We start from the raw sequence: 25,021 nt of genomic DNA, 5'->3' as shown, positions 1-25,021 counted from the left end.
TTGGAAATGTGGACTTCAGCCCTTTGGGCTGTCAATTATGAATGATTAAACAAATTATTAAAATTATCCTGACCAGCCCTCATAACTACACAAAAAGGTTCAAATGTCAAATAAATTTAGAGATGTTAACTACATAAAAAGTAACAAAATGTATTAAAATAATTTAAATTCATAAGTCGCTGCGAGACCGTCAAACCGCTAAAACATTTCATTGCATTTTACATTAACATTTGTGCAGTGCATTGAGAGTTGAAGCATGCACAGACAGTGGGCAGAGATGTTACTGATGGGTTTATTCCTTCCGCGTGCACTGAACATAGCAGTACATTCTTCCACCAGCTAACGGAACTGTCTGTGTATTAGTGCATGTACAAGAATAAAACTAATGTTATGCTGGTTTATCATGTCAGGTAAAAGGTAAGCAAAACATTCTGCAGATGATATTAATGTTGTGTCTGCTGACTTTAACAGCTTCAAGTTTAACGCACTTTAGTGTTCTATACGGTGTAGGTCATTCCCACAAATTCATACGAATTGTGCAACTCGTAAAATTCGTATGATTTAGCAAAAATGTTACGAATTTGTACGAGTGAGATCGTACGAATTCGTACAAATTAGCCACCTCGTAAAATATGTACGAATTGCTGTGAGATGGGGATAATATTACGATTTTTCGGCGATTCAGTCTTTAAGTTCATATAATTTGTGCTGTCATTGATGGAAAAAAACCCTGTTTACTTATAGTAGTATTTGTAACGGTATAGAACGACTACAAAGTAACCGCAGTTTATCACAACGCATGTCTGCATTGGTGGCACATGTGTGGCAGCGACCCGGGTTCGAATCCAGTGTTTCCATCAGCCAATGTTCAAATGTCTGTATCTGATGTTCTCTGGATAATTGAGTTCACTGGTATGCTGGGGGAGTTAGTAAATGGCAGTTTCTTAAGCTGTGCCATTATTTATAAAGGTTAATTTATTGCACTAAAAGCACACAATAATTGTGCTATTAGCACACTTCAAGTTTACGTGTGCAATGCATTTTAAAGTCACCAAAAGTAATGGATAGTATGACCTCAGTTTGTTATTAGTACAATATTAATGTATGTTCAACACTCTTACAGTGTAATTGAATTGCAATTGTAATGTCACCAAAATACATTTGAAGTTTATGCTGAATGATTTCTGCATTTCAAAAATTAAATAAAAGAGTGGATATTTAAAGTACACTTAAGTATACTTGGAATAGTTCCATTTTAGCACAAAAAAATATATTTAATACAACATTAGTTGAACTTTAGCACTGCTTTTGCGCAACTAAAATGCATTTAGTACAAAATTAGTTGTTCCAATTTAGCAGACTTTAAGTATACCAATTTATAGTGTGCCACAAATATATTTAGTTATATTAAAGTACATACGAATAAATTGTACTTAAGTATACTATTTTTTCACTAGGGTAGTGAATTATAACTATACTTAATACTACTAAAAATACCCAAGATGGCTTAAAGAACACAGATAATACTATATATTGTTGCAGTCAAGTGTTTATTGTCCTCATGTTTCATCATTCAAAATGTTTTATACGTAATTTACTTCATACAGTAGATCCTTTATTGTATAATTCTGCTTTCCTTTTTACTTAAGTTAACATCGTTCTGTTTCTATTTGTTGCATGGACCTGTTTATTAATGAGAGAGAGGGAATTCATTCACAAATTAAGAGTTATAAGTACATAAAGTATACATATTATCAGTCAATCTGTACCTGTAATTGTATGGTGTAACCTGTTTTTGTGCAATAAACAAAAATAAAGTGAGGGAATAAATTATCTATTGACAGCCCTAAAAATAGCAGTTAATTCCTGCACATTGATAAGGTAATGCCCGAGTAATTAAAGACAGGCTAACATGTTTTTCACTTTAAAATAATCGTCTTGATCACTAGTAGTTCTGCACAGTCACAAGGTAACGCTTGAGTAATCAATGAAGGGTTAACATACGTCATTATTTAATACCTTATTTAATCAAATACATGATAATATTGTGGTTAATAATTGATTGGTTTTTCTTTAAAATAGGTCAAAGTTAGTAAGTAGTTGTTAATGAGACTATTCTGATCCAGTAATTATAGATGGCCTAATAAGGGACTACCTTCGTCATAAATTTGCTGTTACTTAATATAAGTCTTGTGACTGAATAATTATCTTTGACTCTTTTTCCCATATTGAATTTATTTCAAACAAGACATGTTTGAATGTAAGAAGAAAAATAAAGGACAACAAAGCTACTAAAATATCGGTATTATTTGAAAGCATTTTTATAAACAAAATGAATATGCACTGTATATTATGTGCTATATGATGTAGTATAGGCAGCAAATCTAAAATAATTCAACCAAATTCTGTCTGTTTATCTAAACTACAGGAGGATAGTTTTACGGTCACAAAACCTCCCACAACTGATACAATGCTTCCTGGTACATTTGTACAACTGTACATTTGTTCAATGTCTTTGAGCTTTTAGCTTTTCCTAGGTTTATTCATACATCTGAAAAGCATAGTGCTTCCCTCCATTAAAAAGGACCATTTTGTGTATCATTTGCAGCAGTTCTGTGACCTGATCTCGATTATTTATGTTCTCATTGTTGAATGAGTGATATCTGCCCCAACAGGTCTTGATCAATTGCTTTAGCTCATTGCTTTTACTGATATATGTCTCTACAGGCTTGCCCTTCAGCACATCAACATGAGTGAACAGAATGATGGTGTAATTTATGGCATCTTCTCCAAAGTTCTGCTGAATCCATTTCATAACGTTCTTCTCCACTTCTGTGAATTTCACACCCAGTTTCATCACCAACAGAAATGCATGAGGCCCAGGATAAGACAGGTTCAAGCACTGCGCTGTTACACTCTGCAGTATTTCTTTACTCTGATCTCGAGTGTCAAACAGACCTGGACAGTCAATAACTGATATGGTGCATCCATTCACATTCGCTTCTTGTTTGTTACAGTTCAATGTAACTGATCCTGGAGAGTGTTTCACGTCAAAAAGGTCTTCATTCAGGATGGTGTTTCCTGATGCACTTTTTCCTGATCCAGTGTTGCCCAACAGCACAATCCTCATATCTGTTACAATGAGAAGACACTGTTATTGTGTTGTTTTTCCTTTAGTTATTATAAGTATGTGTCACCACTTGAAGGCTGCTGTAATACACCAAGAATGTTTATGGAATTAATCATTCTTGGTCTGTTAAATGCAATATGTCATAATGATCACAGCGCAACAAATATGTAAGGAATAAGGTGCATTATTTAATAATAATTCAATGAATTATCCCACTTACAGTATGGTTAACACTGCTCATGACACTGTATTTAAAGATATATGTTAGGTTTTTAATGCAGTTATTAGAGAGATGAGAGAGAGAGAGAGAAAGAGGGGGATTAAGTGTGCATGAACTACCCAAGTCTGTGCGTCTCTAAATAGTGTTATGCAACAGCATCTCTACTAAAAGCTAAACTATAAGTTTATCTGCTTTAAGAAAAGCTGTTATAACCTTACTAGTGAGAATGTCATGTAGCTGAACTATTTTATTGATAAAAATGTCACAGAAGCTCTTTACTGTATGTGTGTGCATTTGTATGGGAGAGAGAGCAGGATAATTGTGCTGTCCATACATGGAAATAATTTGTAATTAAAAAAAAAAAATCTTATTGTTTACTATATTTATTGGTCAGTGACATTGTGGGTTTTGGTTCTTTTGCTGTTGTAGGCTGTCAAAGACCTTTGAAATAACTGAAATAATTTTGAGAAGTAACATGGACATGCTGTCAAGACCCGCCTAGAACTACTTTAGCTGAAAGTAATTGCACACCTTAGAACATTTGTCAACCAATCAGATTCAAGCATTCAACACCCCATAGTATAAACTGTTACATTCATTGTTCATGAAGTCAGTGTAAATGTAAACTTCCTGAGACTATAGAGCAGTGCTTCTCAAAGTCCGGACTCCGGTTCGGATCCGGACCCGGAGGGAATTCAATCTGGACCCGCCTCCATTTCATATCTCAAGAGCACTAATTATATTTCCTGCTTTGATAAACACGTTAAACTTTTAAATCATATGTTTAGTTTTTTTTAATGTCTTTTTGGAGATGGTCCAAAATGAAAGTAAAGGTAAGATATTCAAACTTTTCCTTAGTGACTTTCGTTGTCATGACATCCAGTGAGCATATGACGTTTGACGTAATCGGGTGACATTTCACAGCGAATATGAGTAATTTACTGAGTAACTTATATGGCCATTTGACTTAAAGCAGCGTTCAAGTGTTTCCCACAAATTGAGTTATTTGTGGTGGCCCGTCACTATATCAAAACGGACCGGCACAAATAGCTAGATTTTTCAAAAGGCTTATACCTCATTGAAACATGAGCATTGCACGTTTCAAAATAAAAATGCGGCGCAGGGGTTTTTATATGAATGTATCTTTGAAAAGAACTGACCATTTTCAGAAAAGCTCGATATCGTTTTCATTTCGTCTTTCCTGTAATATAGCGTTTGTGAGCGCAGTGCTTATTTGGTTATAGCCTTTACTGGAGAAACCATTATATCTGTGCTCCAACAGCGCCTCCAGCTGGCAGAGAATCAATTTGCATTTGCAAGTCTGTGGGAAACACTGGTGTCTGTCAGCAAACATAAACAAAAATCTTCAGAACTGTTTTGAGAAGGTGCTTAAGTTTTGAGCTATGTATTATTACTATGAATTAGGCTACTACTACTACCATCTTGTGCCCTGCAATAAACAATTTCTCTACTCTCTTTTATGAGATGAAGGGAGGAAAAAAGAAAATAGGCCAAATATATCGACCAAAAAAAATTGGCATCATATATTGGCCATCGATCGCTCGAAATCCCATATCGGTCGACCTCTAATGCTGACACTTAAATGAATTGTTTTGCCAATTTTGCACTTGTTATTAATGTATTTTGAATGAAAAGGCCACTTTATTATTTCCAAAAATTAGTGTTGATTTATTATGCATGTTTATTAAAAACAAGTTTTGTAATAACCAATTGTTCTGGTCTGGACCTTTGACGCTGATGTAGCATTTGGACCAATCAGACAAAATTTTTCATTAGATTTAACAAATCAATTATTCATTAGATTAACGAATAATCACAGACCCCTCACCCAATACACATACTGGGTGCCAGTATGTCTGTGAATGACTCCAGGCCCCCCGGTTACCATGGTAACCAGAACACCTCAGCCAGATCAGATAAACTTTACGACCTAAAAGTATGTAGAGAGAATCTCCCTCCCTACTTAATTCTCTCTAAAACAGACACATACTGCTATAAGAAATTAATTCTTTCATTAATTCATATATAAATTTGTCCATGACTTTCCTATCATGCATATCCCCAGGTCATTGTGTATATTATTACTGTTCTTGTATATTGACTTTTGTGTTGTATACTGTTATGCATGCTTATGATAGATCATTAGTTAATATCACCTCACTTATACCATGTTTGGTCTCTATCAATTCGTCTTCGGATGATCTAATTGAGAGTGTATATTATATGTTGATACCTATGCAACATATTAGTGTTCTAAGGATCTTTAATAGTTTGTATATCAACATCCAATCCAGTTCATATGCAAATTACCATGCTCGGAGACAAAGAGTCATAAACTTAAGATATGGGATGTGATCAGCATGAGTAGAGGCATCACTTACACTTTTTTATTTTCTTTCTACATCAAAATTAAAACAATTACAATAGGGGCTACAGCACCTTCGGTGCTAGGCCCGTAACTAATACATAGAGTTAGCTAAATATAAAAAATCAACAATTACTGAATTCCGGGTGGGTGCTGACTGCCACAAAGCACTTTTTAAAATAGTTGTCATCAGGCCTGTGTAATCCAGATGGAAGATATCACGTTCTTGTCAATTTAATTCATGTGCATTATATTAAGTGTTTATTCACTCATGGAATGTGTTTTTTTTTTGGTTATGATAATTGTTCTCAGAGATGTTGAGTGGCAGCTGGCACCAAAGTTTCATGCACACACTCAAACACAAGTTTTTTTTTTTCACAGATTAATCAACCAAGCAAAATGCAAAAAGATTTGTCCCCATTCATGATTTACATGATAAGCTGCAGTGGTCTTAATTACGTGACAATTTACGTGACAGGTTTTTATAGCAAGCTCAATTCTGGAAGATAATGACTGAAAAGGGAAGAACTGAGCATGTGAACAGAGACAAGGCACCAATGGCCTCATATTCAATCTTTTTCCACTCCAAGGAGTGACCTTATTTTAACCCTTTAGGCGCCAGGTTTTTTTTTTTAAAAATGCTGGATTTTGACATTGATTTCAAAAGCTTGTGGCTTGAAAGGGCTTAAAGATATAGATCTACTGTAAATTAGAAAAATGTTGGGCATGACTGTGGGTTGTATCATTGTGACCACCGTGGCGGAGTGAATCTCCATAATCTCTAACCGCTGTGCCGTGCAACACAGCCGGAAAGTGACTCATCCTTACTGAAGATGGCTCTCATCAACGCATGCTCCTTGGTAAATAAAACCTTCATATTAAACGACTTTTTTACTGTGCAAGCTTTGGATTTCAATTTGTGTTACAGAGACATAGATTATGCCTGGCGAATTATGTTCGCTTGCTGAACTGCTGTAGGACTGTAGTTTTTTTAAACACTCCGCATTTATTCAGTTGCGGTGGGGGCCTCGTGACTGATTTTAAGAACGCATTTCCCTGTCGATCTCTCTCTACTGCTCTGAACAGCAGTTTTGAGGTGCAACTGTTTCAAATACTGCTACCAAACCCCGTCACTGCTGCGTTGGTGTATCGCCCTCCAAAACAAAACATGGAATTTCTTAATGAATTTGCTGCATTTGTGGGGGATCTCGTTACTGCTCATGATAAAATTCTGCTGTTGGGGGATTTTAATATTCATGTATGTTGTGTTTCCAAAACCTTATCCATGGAGTTTTTAAATCTAATTGAGTCATTTGACTTTGTTCAGTGGGTATCTGGCCCAACGCATTCACAGGGCCATACACTGGACTTGATTTTAACTCATGGACTTTCTGTATTGGACATTACAATTAGCAATGCAACCTTCTCTGATCACATGCCTTCATCTTTTTCTTGCTCTCCTAGAAATCATCCCATTGAGCATATGTCTCGTATTTTCACTACACGCTCCAGTGAAAAGTTCATTGCAGCATATCATGAGGTATGGGATTCCACAGAAATGGAATCTATATTGCACAACTTGGATGCTAATGAACATCTCAGTTACTTCAACTCTACTTGTGCCTCCATTTTGAACAGTATTGCACCATTGAAGCTTAGAAGTCATAATTCGGCGCCAGTGTTCTGGCATAATGAAACAACGCATTCTCTCAGACAGGCTTGTAGACAAGCCAAGCATAAATGGAAAAAGGATAAATTGCAGGTTTCATATGAGATCATGAGAAATTCTCTTACCATGTTCCAAAGGGCAGCTAAGGCTGCTAAGTGCAAATACTTCTCTGATCTGATCACTAAAAACCGGCATAAATCTTGTGTCCTTTTTTTCCACCATTGACTCTGCATTAAATCCCCATCAAACTCTTCCCTGAGCCCTCTGTTTTCCTTTGTGAGAGTTTTGGAAAGTTTTTCACAAGCAAGGTTATGGCTATTAGATCTCAGGTATCTCATACTGGTTATACTTTGTTTGATGCTCCTTTATACTCCTCCACATGGTCTGTGTTTGAGCCACTCAACTTGCACTCCTGTAAGGAAACTGGATCATCTCAAGCTTACATCATGTCCACAAGATATAGTTCCTCTGTTTTTTCTTAAACAAATTATGAATGCAGTTGGCCCAAGTCTGTTATCAGTAATTAATAAATGCTTACAAACTGGTACTGTTCCAGTCTGCCTTAAGCAGGCTACTGTAACACCATATCTTAAAAAAAACGAACCTTGATCCTACATCTCTTTCCAATTTTCGGCCCATCTCAAATCTTCCTTTTATATTAAAGATTATGGAGAAAGTTGTACTGGCTCAACTACAGTCTTTCTTTTTAGAAAACTCCATTAATAAAGTATTTCAATCAGGTTTTAAAGCTTTTTTAAGCTCCCAGGTTTCAGGGAAACCCATGGCTCTTGTCCTCTTAGACTTAAGCGCTGCATTTGACTTTGTCGACCACAACATTCTTCTGTCATGTCTGGAGTCTTGTGTAGGACTTCATGGTATGGTTTTACAGTGGTTTCGTTCTTATTTGTTAAATAGGTGTTTTACTGTTCAAATAGGGCATTGCGTTTCTACTGACATTCCTCAACTCCCCTTGGCCTCCATTTTTAAAAAAATATGGTGTCACCTTTCATCTATATGTTGATGATACCCAGCTTTATCTTCCCCTACAGCGTAATAATAAGTATTCTCTTCAACCATTGTTAGATTGCCTAAACAAACTTAAGCTATGGCTTTTGAGCAATTTTTTTACACCTGAATGAAAACAAAACAGAAATTATTTTGTTTGGTCCTAGGGAAAATTTTGATTTTGGTTTCCCTACTCCATATAATACACAGTGTGCTAGGAACTTGGGCATTTTATTTGACTCCAGTTTAAAGTTTGATAAACAGATTTCAGCTGTAGTTAAGTCATGTTTTTATCAACTTCACCTTCTCAGTAAAGTTAAGCCCTTCCTATCTAGGAAAAATTTTGAAACAGCTATATATGCCTTTATAACATCTCGGCTTGATTATTGTAACTCTTTGTATTCTGGTATTTCTCAGTCTTCAATTTCTCGTCTTCAGTTAGTTCAGAACGCAGCCGCTAGACTGCTTGAAGGGAAGCGAAAATATGAACATATTACGCCTATTTTAATGTCCCTACACTGGTTTCCTGTCAAGTATAGGATTGTTATTATTTAAAATGTTATTATTTGTTTACAAAGCCCTCAATAATCTGGCTCCTCAATACTTAACCGATTTGTTGCTTCCGTATACCCCGTCTAGAACCTTGAGATCTTGTGACCTTGGCCTACTCATAGTCCCTAGAGTTAAACTTAAAAAATTGTGGTGATCGCGCCTTCGCTACTGCGGGACCAAAGCTTTGGAGTAGCCTTCCTCCCTTTATCAGACGTGCCCCATCTATTAGTATTTTTTCACCCTGGCTGATAACATTCCTTAGTATGTTTCCTGGGTTTTCTACTATACTCTGTTGATTTTATTTGTCTGTTTATTTCCTTGTTACTCATATTTTATTTGTGTTTTATTCTTTGTAAAGCACTTTGGTCAACCTCGGTTGTGTTTAAATGTGCTCTATAAATAAACGTTGTTGTTGTTCCTCATCTTCATAGAGAACGCGGTTCATGGTTGCTCAGAGTCAGAGCGCTTTAGGAAAGAAGCTGGAAATGGCGCAGCCGCGATTTCAACGCATTTTTAGACGCTGTGAGCAGGGAAATCTATTTAGAGCACCTTATTGTATTAAAGGAACACTCCACTTTTTTTGGAAATAGGCTCATTCTCCAACTCCCCCAGAGTTAATAAGTCGAGTTTTACCGTTTTGGAATCCATTCAGCCGATCTCCGGATCTGGCGATAGCACTTTTAGCATAGCTTAGTGTAGCAGAGTGGCGTTGCACAACAGAAACACTAGAGAGATGACTACGCCACCCTGGGGCTTGCACCCAGGGAAATATTACGCACCCTCAGGTGCTACAAGGAAACAGGTTCAAGTCTACCAAATAAACGAGCAAGAGACGTGGGTACAAAAGTATAAATTGTTTTATTGAATCTATTAAATTTGGTTAAGAGAGTTACATGAGCAACAACAACTCAAAATGATAATGCTTACTCCAAAATACACAAACACCACAAAGAATACACAGGGCTGTGACCAAATGGTATCAACTCCTAAAGAAGCATAAATTTCAATTAACACACTATCAGTGCACACACACACTCAATACCCAGTGAGATTACTGTTGGTGATCGACACGGCACAACACTGCACACGGTGACAAGACAGCACCACCACCGCACAAGTGCGGAAAATCTGCCTCCCTCCTTTATTTAGTTGGACACACAGAACCTGTAGTCAAAAACCAAAATCAACCAAACACAAAAATACACAGGTCAAAAGAAAAGAAACAATCAGATAATAAAATGAATGAGGTCACCAGGCATTAGGCCTATAACATACAGAGGCCGATGGGGACTTATATAAACAGATGTATAAAGCCAAGATGAACCATCCAACAGAAAAAAAAACACACAAACTACTAATACATAAAAGCAAAATTAAACTAATACAAAATACACAAATCAACAAGGAACAAGACAGCAGCGTATTTCTGGGTACTGATGTTCAATTAAACACACGCACTGTAGCAGGAACCCTCCAACACATTACGGACACTGCAGCAGTCAATCACGTCAGATTAACGAAGCCGGTGTGAGCGCTGAAAAGTATAAAAATTAACAGAACCAGACAAACTGGAAACTGCAGCCAACCGCCACACCAAAGCAGAGCCAGCACCGATACAGAACAGCGTAGAAGCAAGGGACTGAACGCAGCGGGAGTACACTGGATAATACCGCTATCTGCCACCCCAAGCGAAAGTGGTGCAGGCGTAAAGCAGTACACAAGCAACAGGATGCAGAATAGGCAGTCCGACCAAACACATGTCGCGAACATTAACCAGTTGACATCTCATACAGCCTTCCAATAGATGCACGAAATCAAGCCAAAGCGAGCCATGACTAAATTAGCCACACCGCTAATGAGCACCCAACATCAAACGCCGTGCTAGAAAAGGGGCGGGGGCACCTGAGAGTGACACAACCAACTGACACCAATCAGCCCTTTATAAACCCACCCATGCCTGCTGATAGGCTAACAATATTCTATACAGGGAGAATCCAACTACCCTGCCACATTAGCATAGATCATTGAATCCGATTAGACCAGTAGCATCACGTTCAAAAATGACCAAAGAGTTTCGATATTTGTCCTATTTAAAACTTGACTCTTCTGTAGTTATATCGTGTACTAAGACCGGCAGAAAATGAAAAGTTGCGATTTTCTAGGCCAATTTGGCTAGGAACTATACTCTCATTCCGGCGTAATAATCAAGGAACTTTGCTGCCGTACCATGGCGCAGTGATATTACGTAGCGCCTGAAAGTAGTCCCCAGCTATATTATAACTAGGTACCAAGCTGGGGACTACTTTCAGGCACAGCGTAATATCACTGCACCTGCTGCGGCCAAGTATGAAATAATGTCTGGCTGTGTGTAAAACAACAAACTGATGATTTATATGCTTAATCATCTGTAATATACATTGTTGTGATTGATAGTGGCTGGAATTTCTAAGAACTTGGTAAGAAAGAATAATCAAACACAGAAAGTTCAAAATTCTAGAAAATATTCACATTTTACTTTAAATGTACTGTATGTAAAGTATTGTAAAGGTACTGTAATGTTACAGTAACTCAACTTACATAATTTACAGGAATAAATTTATTTTAATTTTAAAATAACTATTTGGCATGATACATACATGTTCAAATAATGTATCCATCACATTGAATGTTTAACTTACTTTTTTGTATTTTGGCCCAGTTCACTCTCATGTATCTGTAAAAATAGTTGCCTGCTGAAATTGAAATACATCTTCATGACTAGATAGACACAGGTGAGTTTCTCTTTACTACACGTTAGAGGGTGACACGGGAGTGGATTTTCAAACCTCTCCCGTCCCACTCCCACAAAAAAAAAAAAAATCTTGTACCGTCCCAATCCCATGAAAAAAACGGGGAAAATCCTGTCCCGTTCCAGTCCCGGAAGAATGACTCCCATTCCCTCTCACTCCCTTTTTTTTTTTTTTTTGTACAGTAAACATACAGTACAGATCACAGCGTGCCCACCTTAGTTGAATAAAACTCCAAAATGTAGTTTTTTGTTATTATATTGAACTGAAAGCTAGCTTAAACAATGCACTGTGTGCATTGCACACACATTAAATTTAATGTAAATCATCCATGCTAACATACATGTTTTCTATTTGAATTTTTTTTTTCTTCATTTGAAAGTAGACATTTCACTCTTTATAGATATATTTTTTATAGACGGAGTTTCGAAGTTTCTCGCTCAAGTTCACAGAGACCTAGACGGCAGAAAGCGCATCCTGTTTGCTTTAATTACTTTACAGAATCTTATCGTACCTCATTCACTTAACCAGCCACACCAAAGCAAACAGGAGGAGAGCATAAAGAGACAGGGCAACTAGAATTGAGTTCAGAATTAAAATATACAGTTTATAGATTATTTATATAAAAGGTATATTTGTGTATAAAGTTGGGTATCATTACTATTCCCGGTCCCGCCAATCTCCCGCTGACATTTTTTCCTGTCCCGTCCCAATCACGTGATTCGTAGCGATTTTGTTTCCCATCCCGCGGGATTCCTGTGGGATTCCCGTGACCCGTGAGATTCCCGAAAAAATGTCAGCCTCTACTACACATTAGGTTTCTCTATAGATGTGAGTCATTCAACTGGAGGTAATCCTGTCAGATCGTCCATCCTTTCAGTGAGTACAGGTTGGCCAATCTAGTTTCATCCGTTAAAGTTAACTTATTTAAATAACAGTCATGGTCCTGCACAGTGAGTGATTTTACATATGAAGGTAAAATCAGATTTTCTCCACTAATTGTTAAAAAAAACAAGCTAACAAACTTCATAGTGTAGAACCTGGTCGAAAAGAACGCACACACATGAGTAACTTAGGAACATTCCACTGGAACTAATCTAACTTCATCAGCTCGTAAAATGAGCAAATGACCAACACAACGCTTCAATTCTTTGACTAGCGTCCGGCCATACTCTCCTTACCACCTCGAGAGACTCGTAAAACATGATAAGGTGAGGATGAACGGTCCGCGCTACATCTGTTTGGGGTTTAACAACCCATAATTACTCCTTTGGAGAATTTTCAGAATCAGAGCATTCGCGATACTGCGACCCCGCTTACCATAAACTACCTTCCGATAAACAAAAATTGACTGACTTACAACTTCGTCTCAGCAAAGAAGATCATCAGAGACACACAACTGATACTCCTCATGACCTCACGACCTCAGCTCTGGTCTCCTGCATTCCAAAAGGAAGGCGCCTTTTTCCTCTTCTTCTCCAAAAGGAAAAGAACACCCAAACTGTTATGGACAAAGGATCTTCAAAAGGACAATCCAGAAAAGACTGCTGCTATTAAAGCAATATACTCAAGAGATGATATATTTATATGAATGTGGTATTTTATGTTTCATTTATCTGACTGTAATTATCAGGACTTAGGATATTTTAATCTATGACTTAACCCATTTAGTAGGTAAAATTATAGGTATTCAATACAAGTACCTCATGTTTGATATTGATTTAAACCTTATTTTGATTCCAATAAGATGAAAAGGATGAATGTTGACTTTTAGCATCATAAGGTATGATTATAACACTTTATAGAAATCTGCTAGGATATTTGGCATGTGACATATTTATTAGCAGATAATGTATGCACGAAAAAGAAGTCGTGTTGGGCGGGGCTCCGCCCCACAGAGACAATGTGATTGGGTCAGACAGTCAATAGGATGGATTTAATTCTGTCCGATAAAAACAGACACCCCAACTTTAAACTCAGAACAGAGAAAAAGAACGGGTTGGAACAACTGGTGAAACTGCAAGAAACTTGGCTGAAAGTCTGGGCGTTGCCCCCCCCGATCGTGCTGCAAACATCTGGCTAATCATCTAAAAGACTTCAACACCCTGGCCACGTCTGACCAAAGAAAACTTGCAAAGCTGCTGCGTAAGAACTTCAAACTCGCTATTCGCGCGCTACCAGAAAGCCATCAAATCCAAAGGAGGAATCCCGAGTGACGTCACGCTACAACAACACGTCAGCAGGAAAAGTCCAGGGCTTCCCTCCAGCAACCCCTAAGTACAGCCTTCAACTCAACTTCAACTCACAGCAAGTAAACAAACAAATCTCTTATTCGCTGAAGCTGAATTGAATTGAATGAATCGTTAAAAGATAACAATAACTGAGTCTTCTGTTTGTGACATCCCCAAGGTCGTCCTTATTCTCAAGAAAAGAGAATAGTTAACTTCCTTCAAACTGCTTTGATCTTGCCATAATGTGTGTATGTGTGTGTATGTGTTTTGGTTATTTGTATTGTACCCTAGAATAGTAAATAAACGCTTGATTCATTTTTTTAATGAATAGTCTGGTGCCTTGATTTTCAAATCTTAAATTATTTGCCATAGATCGTGTTACCTGTTGCTCAAGCAAAATTTCCCAATCAATTCTGTATTCTTATCAACAATAAGAAGCATTGCTGAATTATACTGTATTAATACTCGCTGGAAGAGTCGTTAATAAGGTATAAATTATACAATTTTGATTAATATCAATTAATCAGATCAAAACCGAATTTCTACGATTTGGTTCCCTAAAGCTAAAATTTATAAATGAAGGATAAAATCTAATATTACATATCCTACATTAGTAGAATAGCAAATAAACTCTTGTTTCATTTATAAAGAGTTGTGTCTGGTGCTGTGTGATTTTCAAGTTTGAAACTATTTGCCAAAGATCGCATTACCTCACTCAAAATTTTGATAAAGTACTATTTTGTTTGTTTTATCATTGGCCACGAAGTAAGATAAACAAAATAGTTAAGATATACTGATTTTAACGCTTGCTGGACAAGTCGTTAATAAAGTATAAATTATACGTTTTGATTAATATCAATGAATCAAATCAATATCGAATCTCTACGATTTCCTAAAGCTAAAATTCAAAATAAAAGCTTAAATGAAGAGCTAATTTACAGGGTGATTGTGCTTTCTCTATGGCTGGCCCAAGACTTTGGAATAACCTGCCCTTGTAGGTTAGATCTTTCTCAAAGTTCAACTCTTGAATGCTTCTCAAGGCCGTCTAAAGCCATATCTCTGCTCACTGGTGTTTTAACATTTTATTAATAGGGTGTCTGTCTTGCTGTACCTTGTTTATATATGTATATTATTTATAATATACAACACTTTGGAGCTTCTGTGTAGCCTGTAAGGTTCTATATAAATAAACAAATGAATGAAACAAACAGAACTAATCCCTTGACAAACCCCAAGCACAGGGCTAAGTGTTTTCACACTGTCCACATTATTGTACACTTTATCTCTGATGATAGTTCATTTTATTTTGCAGTTTCCTGACACAACACTACAACTTGACAGAGCATTATTTATGTTTTCAAAAGTTAAAATGTGATTATATTAATAATAGGGTTGTTCCGATTCCGATACTAGTATCAGAAATTCCACTGATACCACAAAAAATTTTGGCATCGGTATCGGCAAGTACTTGAACCCATGTACTGACCCGATAACATTTTCTTAAACAATACCTGTAGTTATGTGCACTGGCTTTGCTTAACGCTGCAAATCGGAAATCAATTCTTCTTCGCTGCTCAGAATGCAAACACAGGAAGTTGTGCTGTGTTGCCACAAGCAACCACTATTTAGAGCAGCGAGGAAGTACAAACGTGCTAGCACATTGCCAGTAAATCACTCGCATATGTGACTAAATCTTCACCCTGGGCGACTAAATGATGTCTAATATTAGCCACTGGCTAATAAATAATCAGATTTTACTCGCCAGTGTGATTACTCGCCAGTTGGAGGTTATGAATAAGTTTAGCACAGATATAATGTCACTCGCCGAACACGCTGACTGAGCGCTTCAGAGCTTCACTCTCCATCAAGCGATCTATTTTTCAAATAATCTGAATGAATGCGCAGCGCACCTGTATTTGATGTACCGTAAGCTCTAGTGTGAAGCGCATGACTCGCCGTCGCTTTGCTTTTTTCTCACACGCAGAGAGAAAGAGAGTCTTACATGTAGCGCATCAATTCCGAATGGTATGTAAACGATATTCTTTGTTGTATTTTCCTGTCAGAATAATGGAGTTCCTTTGGAATTCTTCAGCTTAACTGCCGGGTTCTCCGGTAGTAGGCGGAGCTAATGCGCAAACGACAATCTCATTGGCTGGCGCTCACCTATTATCGTCCCTGTTTTGATTTCAGCAAATCAGTTCGAGCTAATGCAGACAACGTGATTAATATTCATGAATCCAGCAGCTCATTAATCCTTAGTGCATTTATATTGTTCTTAGTAGAATTCATAGTATGATTTTTTATCTTATCAGTATTATTGATAGGTTTTTCCCCCATTGTGCGTGTGTGTGTGTGTGTGTGTGTGTGTGTGTGTGGTGTGACTTGGGGGGTAGGACTGAACAGAAAATGAGTGGATTCTAAAAGTTGTGTACTTTAGCTTATAAACTTATAAGAATAAGAAATGTTAGAAAGTTTTTATTAAAAATTGTAACTGTACTGGAAAATTGTTATTTGTTACTATATTTATCAGCTGCAAGCCTTCAGCATACCATCAAGTAAAGACAATTTTTTATTACACAAAGCTATGTCATTAACATTTCATAGTCATGTATATTAATTATTTTTATAATGGAGAGAAATATTTAAAAACAAATCGAAAGGGGAAAAAAATAGTTTAATTACATCAGGAAATTTTAATATATTACATGCAAGGCTCTTTGTTTTCAATTACAAAGTACACAATCTTAAAGAGTTACCTCAAGCCTATTTAGATTAATATGAGATTTCAAGCATATATATAAGCAATATACAAACTAATGTATTTGACATACAGAAAGTAATAAGCTTACCAGAAAGTCTATCTGCCATTTTCAGTTTGTCTTTAGTTTCAGTCTTCACCTGCGGAATACCTGAATGAAATGAGAAGAATGGTTCCTGAAAGCTCTGCTGTCATTTCAGTTCTGATGTAATGCCAAATGCTTGACAGACCTGTTGTGGAAATACAGACATTTACTCAATTAATATAAGCTATTATCAATCACATATATATTACAGGTAGTCACATGTGAAGGAAAGTTAACATATTTATTTACATATTCATGTTAACTTATTTATTACAGTTTATTAATAAAACTACAACTATTCATTGTTAGTTCATGACCATTCAGATCTATTCCGCCAAGACCAAATACATTAACATTGTCATAACCATTACTATGCTAAAATCTTCAGACAGTTGTCATGATTTAAATTATATATATATATATATATATATATATATATATATATATATAAAATTAGTGTTAGCAAACACTAACACTAAAGCTAAATTTATAGCAATTTTTTTTTTTTTATGAATTGACATTTAGTAAAAGTCATTCCTAAACTTATTTTACATAATTAAAACTATCCAGGCATACCCACTAACCTAAACCAACTTGATGGTAGGACTCCAGCCTCCACAAAAATTGTGGTTGAGCTCTTCTGTCAGAACTTATTTGAATAGTCAAATTATGGTCACATGATAAACATTTCAAAGTCAAATTTAAGAATTTGGCTGCACATTTAAATACTTTACTGACGACAGTGCTTAATAATTGATTATAATGTGTACTCATTCCTTGAAATAAAACGTACTGCCCTGGATTGTTATTGCTCTTAAGCCTTAAATGCATACATTGGGTCTTTAGCGACTCGGGTCATACTTCACTAACCTCTCCCTCCTTCATTTTTAAAGTTAGACACCAACTTTCTTAGTATTCCTCAATCTATTCATTATAAACCATATAAAAATTAAAAATAAAAATAATAAAATATAAAAGAATGTCTGATTTCTGATTAATTTTTTTGTAGAAAGAGTATAGGGTCACTAGAGACCCAAGGTTAATGTGCAAGTATATTTTTCTGTGCAACTATATTTACATATCTGATGACTCAAGTGTTTCATGAACAATGATGATGTGATGTTTCACAATTTACTGCAGGCATAAAACAAAAGAATATCATCTGCAAAAAAACTGAACTGGTTTGAATGGCTTTACTGCAGAGCAATTACTGTACGCAATGAAAGATACATGTAACTGTCATTTGATGGTGAATGTGATGAATGAATTGCCAGTGATCAAAATATTGATTTTGAAGCCATTGAAAATGATATTTTTGAGAATATGGTTGAGATCGTGAATATGAGGCAGATGCTGAATGTACTGTTGCGCTCTGACAATGACAGCGATGGTAAAATCATCTGCTCATATTGAACCCTTCTAAGATTCAAAAGGTAATGAAATATACTTTATCTCATTATTCTTCTGTAATTGTTCTTAAAATATCAAGAGAGTTTTTTGCTAGTGCAGCAGTTAGAGATCAATCCGTGCTGGATATATAGGTCTGGGTCCCTAAAGAGCCGAATGTGTAATAATGATTGGCAAAACATTCATGCATTTAAGGGTTAATAAGCCACTACTTTTGTGAATAAATGATATACACCCAGCATAAATGAATATACTCCCTCCAATTAAATCTAAAATATGTATTTTCTTAATGATCACTAATATAATTCATAGAAAGATGGCGAAATTGAAATGTATTAATCATATTCTTAATAAAAACAGAGAAATATATGCCATTAATATTTGTAAAATAATGAACTTAGCCAATTTTGTTTAAATGACGGATTGCAGAAATGAATACACCCTAGATAGGAATGTCTTTAAATTTTAACGTTAATCAAGGACAAATCATATCTTCTGTTGTCTTCTTTTTAAAGAAGTCTTCTTGTTACAGTACCAAGTTCTGATTGGCCAATCGCCCTTATTTAGTTCATAAATTATAAGTAGTAAATAATTTTAACATTTAATTTGCACGATAAGATTTACATAACATTATTAATCTAAATGGGATGGTTGTTTTACAGAGGACATGCTTTTTGTCATTTTTTTCAACCAGGGTGATGCCATCCCCCCGCATCCCCCCTCAATTCAAGCCCTGCTTTTGCTATATTTTCACACTTAAAACGATAATTTGGTATTCTTCTTGTACCATTGTCCTCTTTTATGCTGAGAAATAAATCTCCTAACAGTTCTCTCTCAAGCGGTTTCATTGTTGTCAACATTAAGTCTGAGTATGATTCAGTGGACTGTATAACACTTTTAATTGTCAAGAAATTACTTATCTTTAATAGTTTTGGTTCAACATACTTACATGTTGATCAAAACTTGCCTTAAATTTACACCAGAAATTTTTATTTAGTAGCTTTCAGGAAGGTGTACTCATTTTTGCAACACAACATTGTATCACTTTGATAAGAAAACTGTATTTTCCAGAATAATTTTAACATTCTTCTGTGGTAACTGATCAAACAGACTTGCTAGAATATTGTATCTCTAAAGAACCCTAACATGTCTTCTAAGTTAAGAGTAATTTCTGAATTTGTTAAGTTTCAGAGGGGGTGTACTCATTTATGCTGTGCACTGTATTTATGTATTTAACACTTTAGCTTAATAAACTGATGGTTGGACAGGCATTATATGCTCTGTTTTGCTTTGATATGATATTTCACAAGGGAAAGGACCTTTATTGTTGTTAAAGTTGAAATTTTATAACCTGTTACAAACCTTTAAGGTCTTCATCTGTAAAGCACCTGACATTTACAGCAACGTAAGATAATCAGTCTTCTGGACGTTTCAACAATCAGAAAGACATTGATGTAAATAGGTACATCAGTACTAATCTGGAACTAAAATTTCACGTTTTCCAGTTAAAATGGTTTGATACGTTAAGAGTCATATTTTCATTTTCCATGTGAAAGGTTAATTGACAACATGCCTTTGAAAATACTTTCAGTTTAAAGAACAATAATGAAATCCCAGTAATGTTAATACTCCCCCCTCTGCACATCCTACTGCCTTTACAGTAACAGGGAGTGTCAGGGAATCTGGATAAACAAATCCTCCCAAATCATTCTTTCAATGAGACTCTTTGTTCCACTAACAACTGGGAGCTTAAAGGAACACTCCACTTTTTTTGAAAATATGCTCATTTTCCAACTCCCCAAGAGTTAAACAGTTGAGTTTTACCATTTTCGAATCCATTTAGCCGATCTCCGGGTCTGTCAGTAGCACTTTTAGCATAGCTTAGCATAGATCATTGAATCTGATTAGACCAGTAGCATCTCGCTCAAAAATGACCAAAGAGTTTCGACACTTTTCCTATTTAAAACTTGACTCTTCTGTAGTTACATCGTGTACTAAGACTGACGGAAAATGAAAAGTAGCGATTTTACTCTCATTCCGACGTAATAATCAAGGAACTTTGCTGTCGTACCATGGGTGCAGCAGGCACAATGATATTACGCAGCGCCTGAAAATAGTCCACAGCTAGGTAACTAGTTATGATATAGCTGGGAACCGGAATGAGAGTAAAATTCCAACTTTTGTGGTTGAGGTGTTCTGTCAGGACAAAATAACTTATTTGAATAGTCAAATTATGGTCACATGATAAACATTTTAAAGTCAAATTTAAGAATTTGGCTGCACATTTAAATACTTTAATGATGACAGTGCTTAATAATTTATTGTAATGTGTACTCATTCCCTGAAATGAAACTTAAGCAAAAATAAATTATAAAATTAAACTTTATAAATCAATACTGCCCTGGATCACTAGTGCTCTGAATACACCACTGCTTTTGTGAATATATTTGTGCATGTAACATTGATTTAGTTCCCTGATAGCACACGTACATCTAGGAGACGTCTATTTGACATCTGCATTTACATCTGCAAGACGTATTTTTTAGAGTGTTTGCTCATCTGCAATACGTCTATTGGACGTCTCCTTTTAGATGTCAAATAGACATCTATTAGATGTCTTTAAGATGTTTATGATTTAGAATGTATGTAAAATTGACATCTTACAGACGTCTGTCAGACGTTTGTAGACAGCAGATGCTTTCCTTTTTCAGATGCAGCAGATCCTTAACAGACATCTTGCAGACGTACGTGTGCTATCTGGGTTTAATAAACTGATATTTGGACAGGCATTATATGTTCTGTTTTGCTTTGATATGATATTTCACATGAGAAAATACCTTTATTACTGTTAAGGTTAAAAAAAATTATAGCCTGTTATGAACTTTTATTGTCTTCATCTGTAAAGCACCTGACATTTACAGGAACATAAGATAATCAGTCTTCTGGACGTTTCAACAATTGGAATTGGAAGTAAATACGTACTAATCATCATATTTTCCTTGATTTGAGATTTGCCTTGATAGCACATGTATAACTCAGTCTTCTATTTGATTTGTGTGCTCACATCTGAAAGACAATTTATTAGGTTGTTTGCTCATCCACAAGTCATGTATAATAAACTATATTTTTTTACATAAACAAGTTCATAATAATATCCAGTGCACCAAGTCAAGACATTGTGGGCCTCATTTATAAAGTGTGCAGACACACAGATTTGATCTTAGAGTGTACGTGCGCTTAAATTCACGCCAACATTCATATTTGTAAAAACTGCCTTTGATGTGGAAAGGTGCTTAGCGTCACATCAGGGTCTGAGCAGACGTACACACTTTTTCTTGTCAGAGTACTGCAGGTTTTTGGAAATGTAAGCTGTTCTTGCAGCTTGCTGTTCTAAATGAAAGGATTTGGACAATGACTGGTGATCTTTTATATGTTAATGACATTAATTAGGAGTCGTTTACAAGGCAGAGAGCTGAAACCATTCAGTTGCGTGGAAGTTCAAGATAATTTACGATTCATAGATTTCACATCTGAAAGACAGGCATACATGAATTTTCTGTGCGTAAGTTCATTCTATGAATCACACACACACGCATATTTGAGAGATGATCGTAAGATCAAATTTAGGATGGTATTGCACAAGATTTTATAAATGAGGTATATCAGAAGCATTAACAGATTCTAAATGTCTCTTGTATCAATTCTATTCTTGTATCAATACTACATATATCATCCAAGTAGCCTAACTTGTATTTTCTAAGTCACAAGTTTAAGAGCAATACAATATTTTGAATTTTTTAACAACACAATATCAAAGAACCGAGAATAGATGTGTTGCCAACAATGTATGAGTTTATTTTACTAACAGAGGTGACGATGCCTGTATGGATGTTACAGAAGGTCACACCTAGCAACTATATAATGTAGCAACATCTTAGCAACTGGATACAAGAGCATAGCAACCACACAGAATATCCTAGCAACTAGAGCTGCACAGTACAAACAAACCATGAATTGACATTTAGTAAAAGTAAGTCTTAGGCTTATTTTACATTATTAAAACTATCCAGGCAAACCCACTATAACCTAAACTACCTGGATGGTAGGGACTCTAGCCTCCTCAAAATTTGTGGTTGAGCTGTTTCCCAAAACTGTTATTTATATATTTGATTTGTGTTCTCACATCCGGAAGACATTTTATTAATGTCACATGTGCCAATGTCACAGATAATAGATACATGCTGTCAAGGCAAATCTCAAAAGAAGGAAAATATGAATCTTATTGTCCTGTGTCAAACCATTTTAACTGTAAAACATAAAGTTAAACATAAAGTTTTAGTTTCAGATTAGTATTAATGTACATATTTGTCAAATGTCTTTCCGATTTTTGAAATGTCCAGATGACTGATTCTTATGTTACTGTAAATGTCAAGTGCTTTACAGACAAAGACCTTAAAGTGTCGTGAAACCCCATGTTTCAGCAACAGTCTTTCACACCTTAGATCTGAAAAAGACTCCAGAAATGGGCATGTAAAGCTGTCGAAAAATGGGAGTGTAGAGGGTGGGAAGAGGGGAGAAAACAACTAATAAAACACAGACCTACAACACACTCATTATACAGACAAATGAATATTCAAATATCTTTTAAACAGAAAGAATAGTCACTTGTTGTTGGTCTATATGATTGTTTGCTGTGTATCACAATAATCCATCGTGTCATTGCGTTCATGATCAGATGTGCCAGTGTATCAGCACCCTTATTCGCACATATTTGAAGAAGTCATGATATGTGCACGTATACAGTGCTGGTTCATGTTTGGAGCACGAGAGCATATAAAATATGAATAAAACACATTTGCTCCAGTCCATGCAGAAACCGCTCTCTTATGTGCGCTCCACGTGCTGTTGCATATTAAATATTGTTATGGTTATGTTTACAGAGATGTAAAGTGTACTCTCCAACCACGACAGCCAATCACAACTCCAAATTAACGCATACGTCACTTTTCGTGACGTAGGTTCAACTTTTCTTTTTGAACCGGAAGAACGAAATTGCTCCAAAAAATAAAAAAATAACCACTTTTCCCTTAATAATAGACATAATGAGTGCTATTGTTGTTTTCACTGATGTGCAGCCTGTTCATGTATGTTTACATCTCAAAACATGTGTTTTTGGGTTTCATGATACTTTAAAAGATTATATCAGGCTATACAATTTAATTTTTTTAAACTTTAACAGCAATAAAGGTAATTTCCCTTGTGAAATATCGTATCAAAGGAAAGCAGAGAATATAATGCCTGTCCAACTATCAGTTTCTTAAACTAAATCAGTATTAAATGCATGAATATATTCACAAAAGTGATCCAGGGCAGTAGTAATTTATAAAGTTTCACTTTTGTTTTTTGTTTTTTGCTTAAGTTTCATTTCAAGGAATAAGTACACATTATAATAAATTATGAAGCACTGTCATCAGTAAGGTATTTAAATGTGCAGCCAAATTCTTAAATTTGACTTTGAAATGTTTATCATGTGACCATAATTTGACTATTCAAATAAGTTATTTTGTCCTGACAGAACACCTCAACCACAAATTTTGTGGAGGCTCAAGTCCTACCATCCAGCTGATTTAGGTTATAGTGGGTTTGCCTGGATAGTTTTAATAATGTAAAATAAGCTTAGGACATACTGTTACTAAATATCAGTTCATTAAATAAATTCAGTTGAGAGATATAAACTTAACTTTATTGTTAGTTGTTGTACACAGATAATATTTAGGGTCTGACTTTAATCTGAATTTTATCATGCTTTGTATGTATGTGTGTATGTATGCATGCGTGTGTGTGTATATATATATATATATATATATATATATATATATATGGGCACAAATACATCGAAATGTATTTAAAATAAAAATACAAAATACTGTGTGGGAACATGTATTTAAATACAAAATACACAAAATACATTTGAAATTGGCCATCCAGTAAAGTAACACTATTAAGGCCTGTTTACACCAAGAACAATAATTATAAAGATAACTATATTAGTGTATTGTAAGTATACAATGCAGTTGTGTCATCTGTCACTTTAAATGTTCAAGCTCTTTAAAGCAGAAATGATTCCAAATGGCTGTCAAAGTTTTTATCATTCATTATTTTTTGTGCTGTTATGGTTATAGTTGTGGTGTGCTATCTGCTATTCACTTTTCGATTTAGGATGTACTCACACTAGGGGATCTGATCCATGCTTGAGCGAGATTGACCCCCAAAGTCCAGTTTATTTCACAAGTGTGACTGCTCTGTACCATGTCCAGTGCGGTTCGTTTAACTTTGCCCTGGCCCGCTTGAAGAGGTGGCTCAGGTGCGGTACACATGTAGTGTGATTGCTAACTGCGCCGGAGCATGGAACAGTTCATTTACTATTTATGTATGCGCTATTGTTATCATTATGAGAGCAAAAATCTTTATTACTACTTGGATACCACAATTAATTTAATTTCGAGTACATTCAGATTTATAATGGATGGGTCTGGTTCTCATCTTATTGTTGAACAGGTGTAGTTTGTGAGTAAAGCTGCAAATTCCACCATTGACCTCAACTGCCTCTGTAATAATCCTGTGATATCTGTCTGTTAGCAAAAGGACAATCGTGCTTGGGCTTCAGTACAAGGCAACTGTGCCTAGTGCAAGTATGCCCTTAGAACTATTTTTGAACTTTGTCGTTATTATTAGCATTATTATAAGATTGGATCTGTGTACATAACAGTGGCTGATTCCTGACAAGCCTTA

The 25,021-nt window shown here is 35.7% G+C and overlaps 1 protein-coding gene across 1 annotated transcript; it reads right to left on the bottom strand.

The window, feature by feature from the left end:
* Positions 1–1,543: 1,543 nt before the first annotated feature.
* On the bottom strand, positions 1,544–17,446 carry LOC131537245 (GTPase IMAP family member 9-like). The gene is made up of 3 exons (XM_058770566.1): positions 17,407–17,446; positions 16,829–16,967; positions 1,544–3,132 (listed from the first exon to the last, which is right to left on the bottom strand). The coding sequence occupies exons 2-3, from the start codon at positions 16,845–16,847 to the stop codon at positions 2,540–2,542; spliced, it is 612 nt and encodes a 203-aa protein (XP_058626549.1). The 5' UTR covers positions 16,848–16,967; positions 17,407–17,446; the 3' UTR covers positions 1,544–2,539.
* Positions 17,447–25,021: the final 7,575 nt, after the last annotated feature.

Source organism: Onychostoma macrolepis, chromosome 03 (assembly GCF_012432095.1).
Source record: "Onychostoma macrolepis isolate SWU-2019 chromosome 03, ASM1243209v1, whole genome shotgun sequence".
Lineage (NCBI taxonomy): Eukaryota > Metazoa > Chordata > Actinopteri > Cypriniformes > Cyprinidae > Onychostoma > Onychostoma macrolepis.
This window is presented reverse-complemented; position numbering and strand designations above follow the sequence as displayed.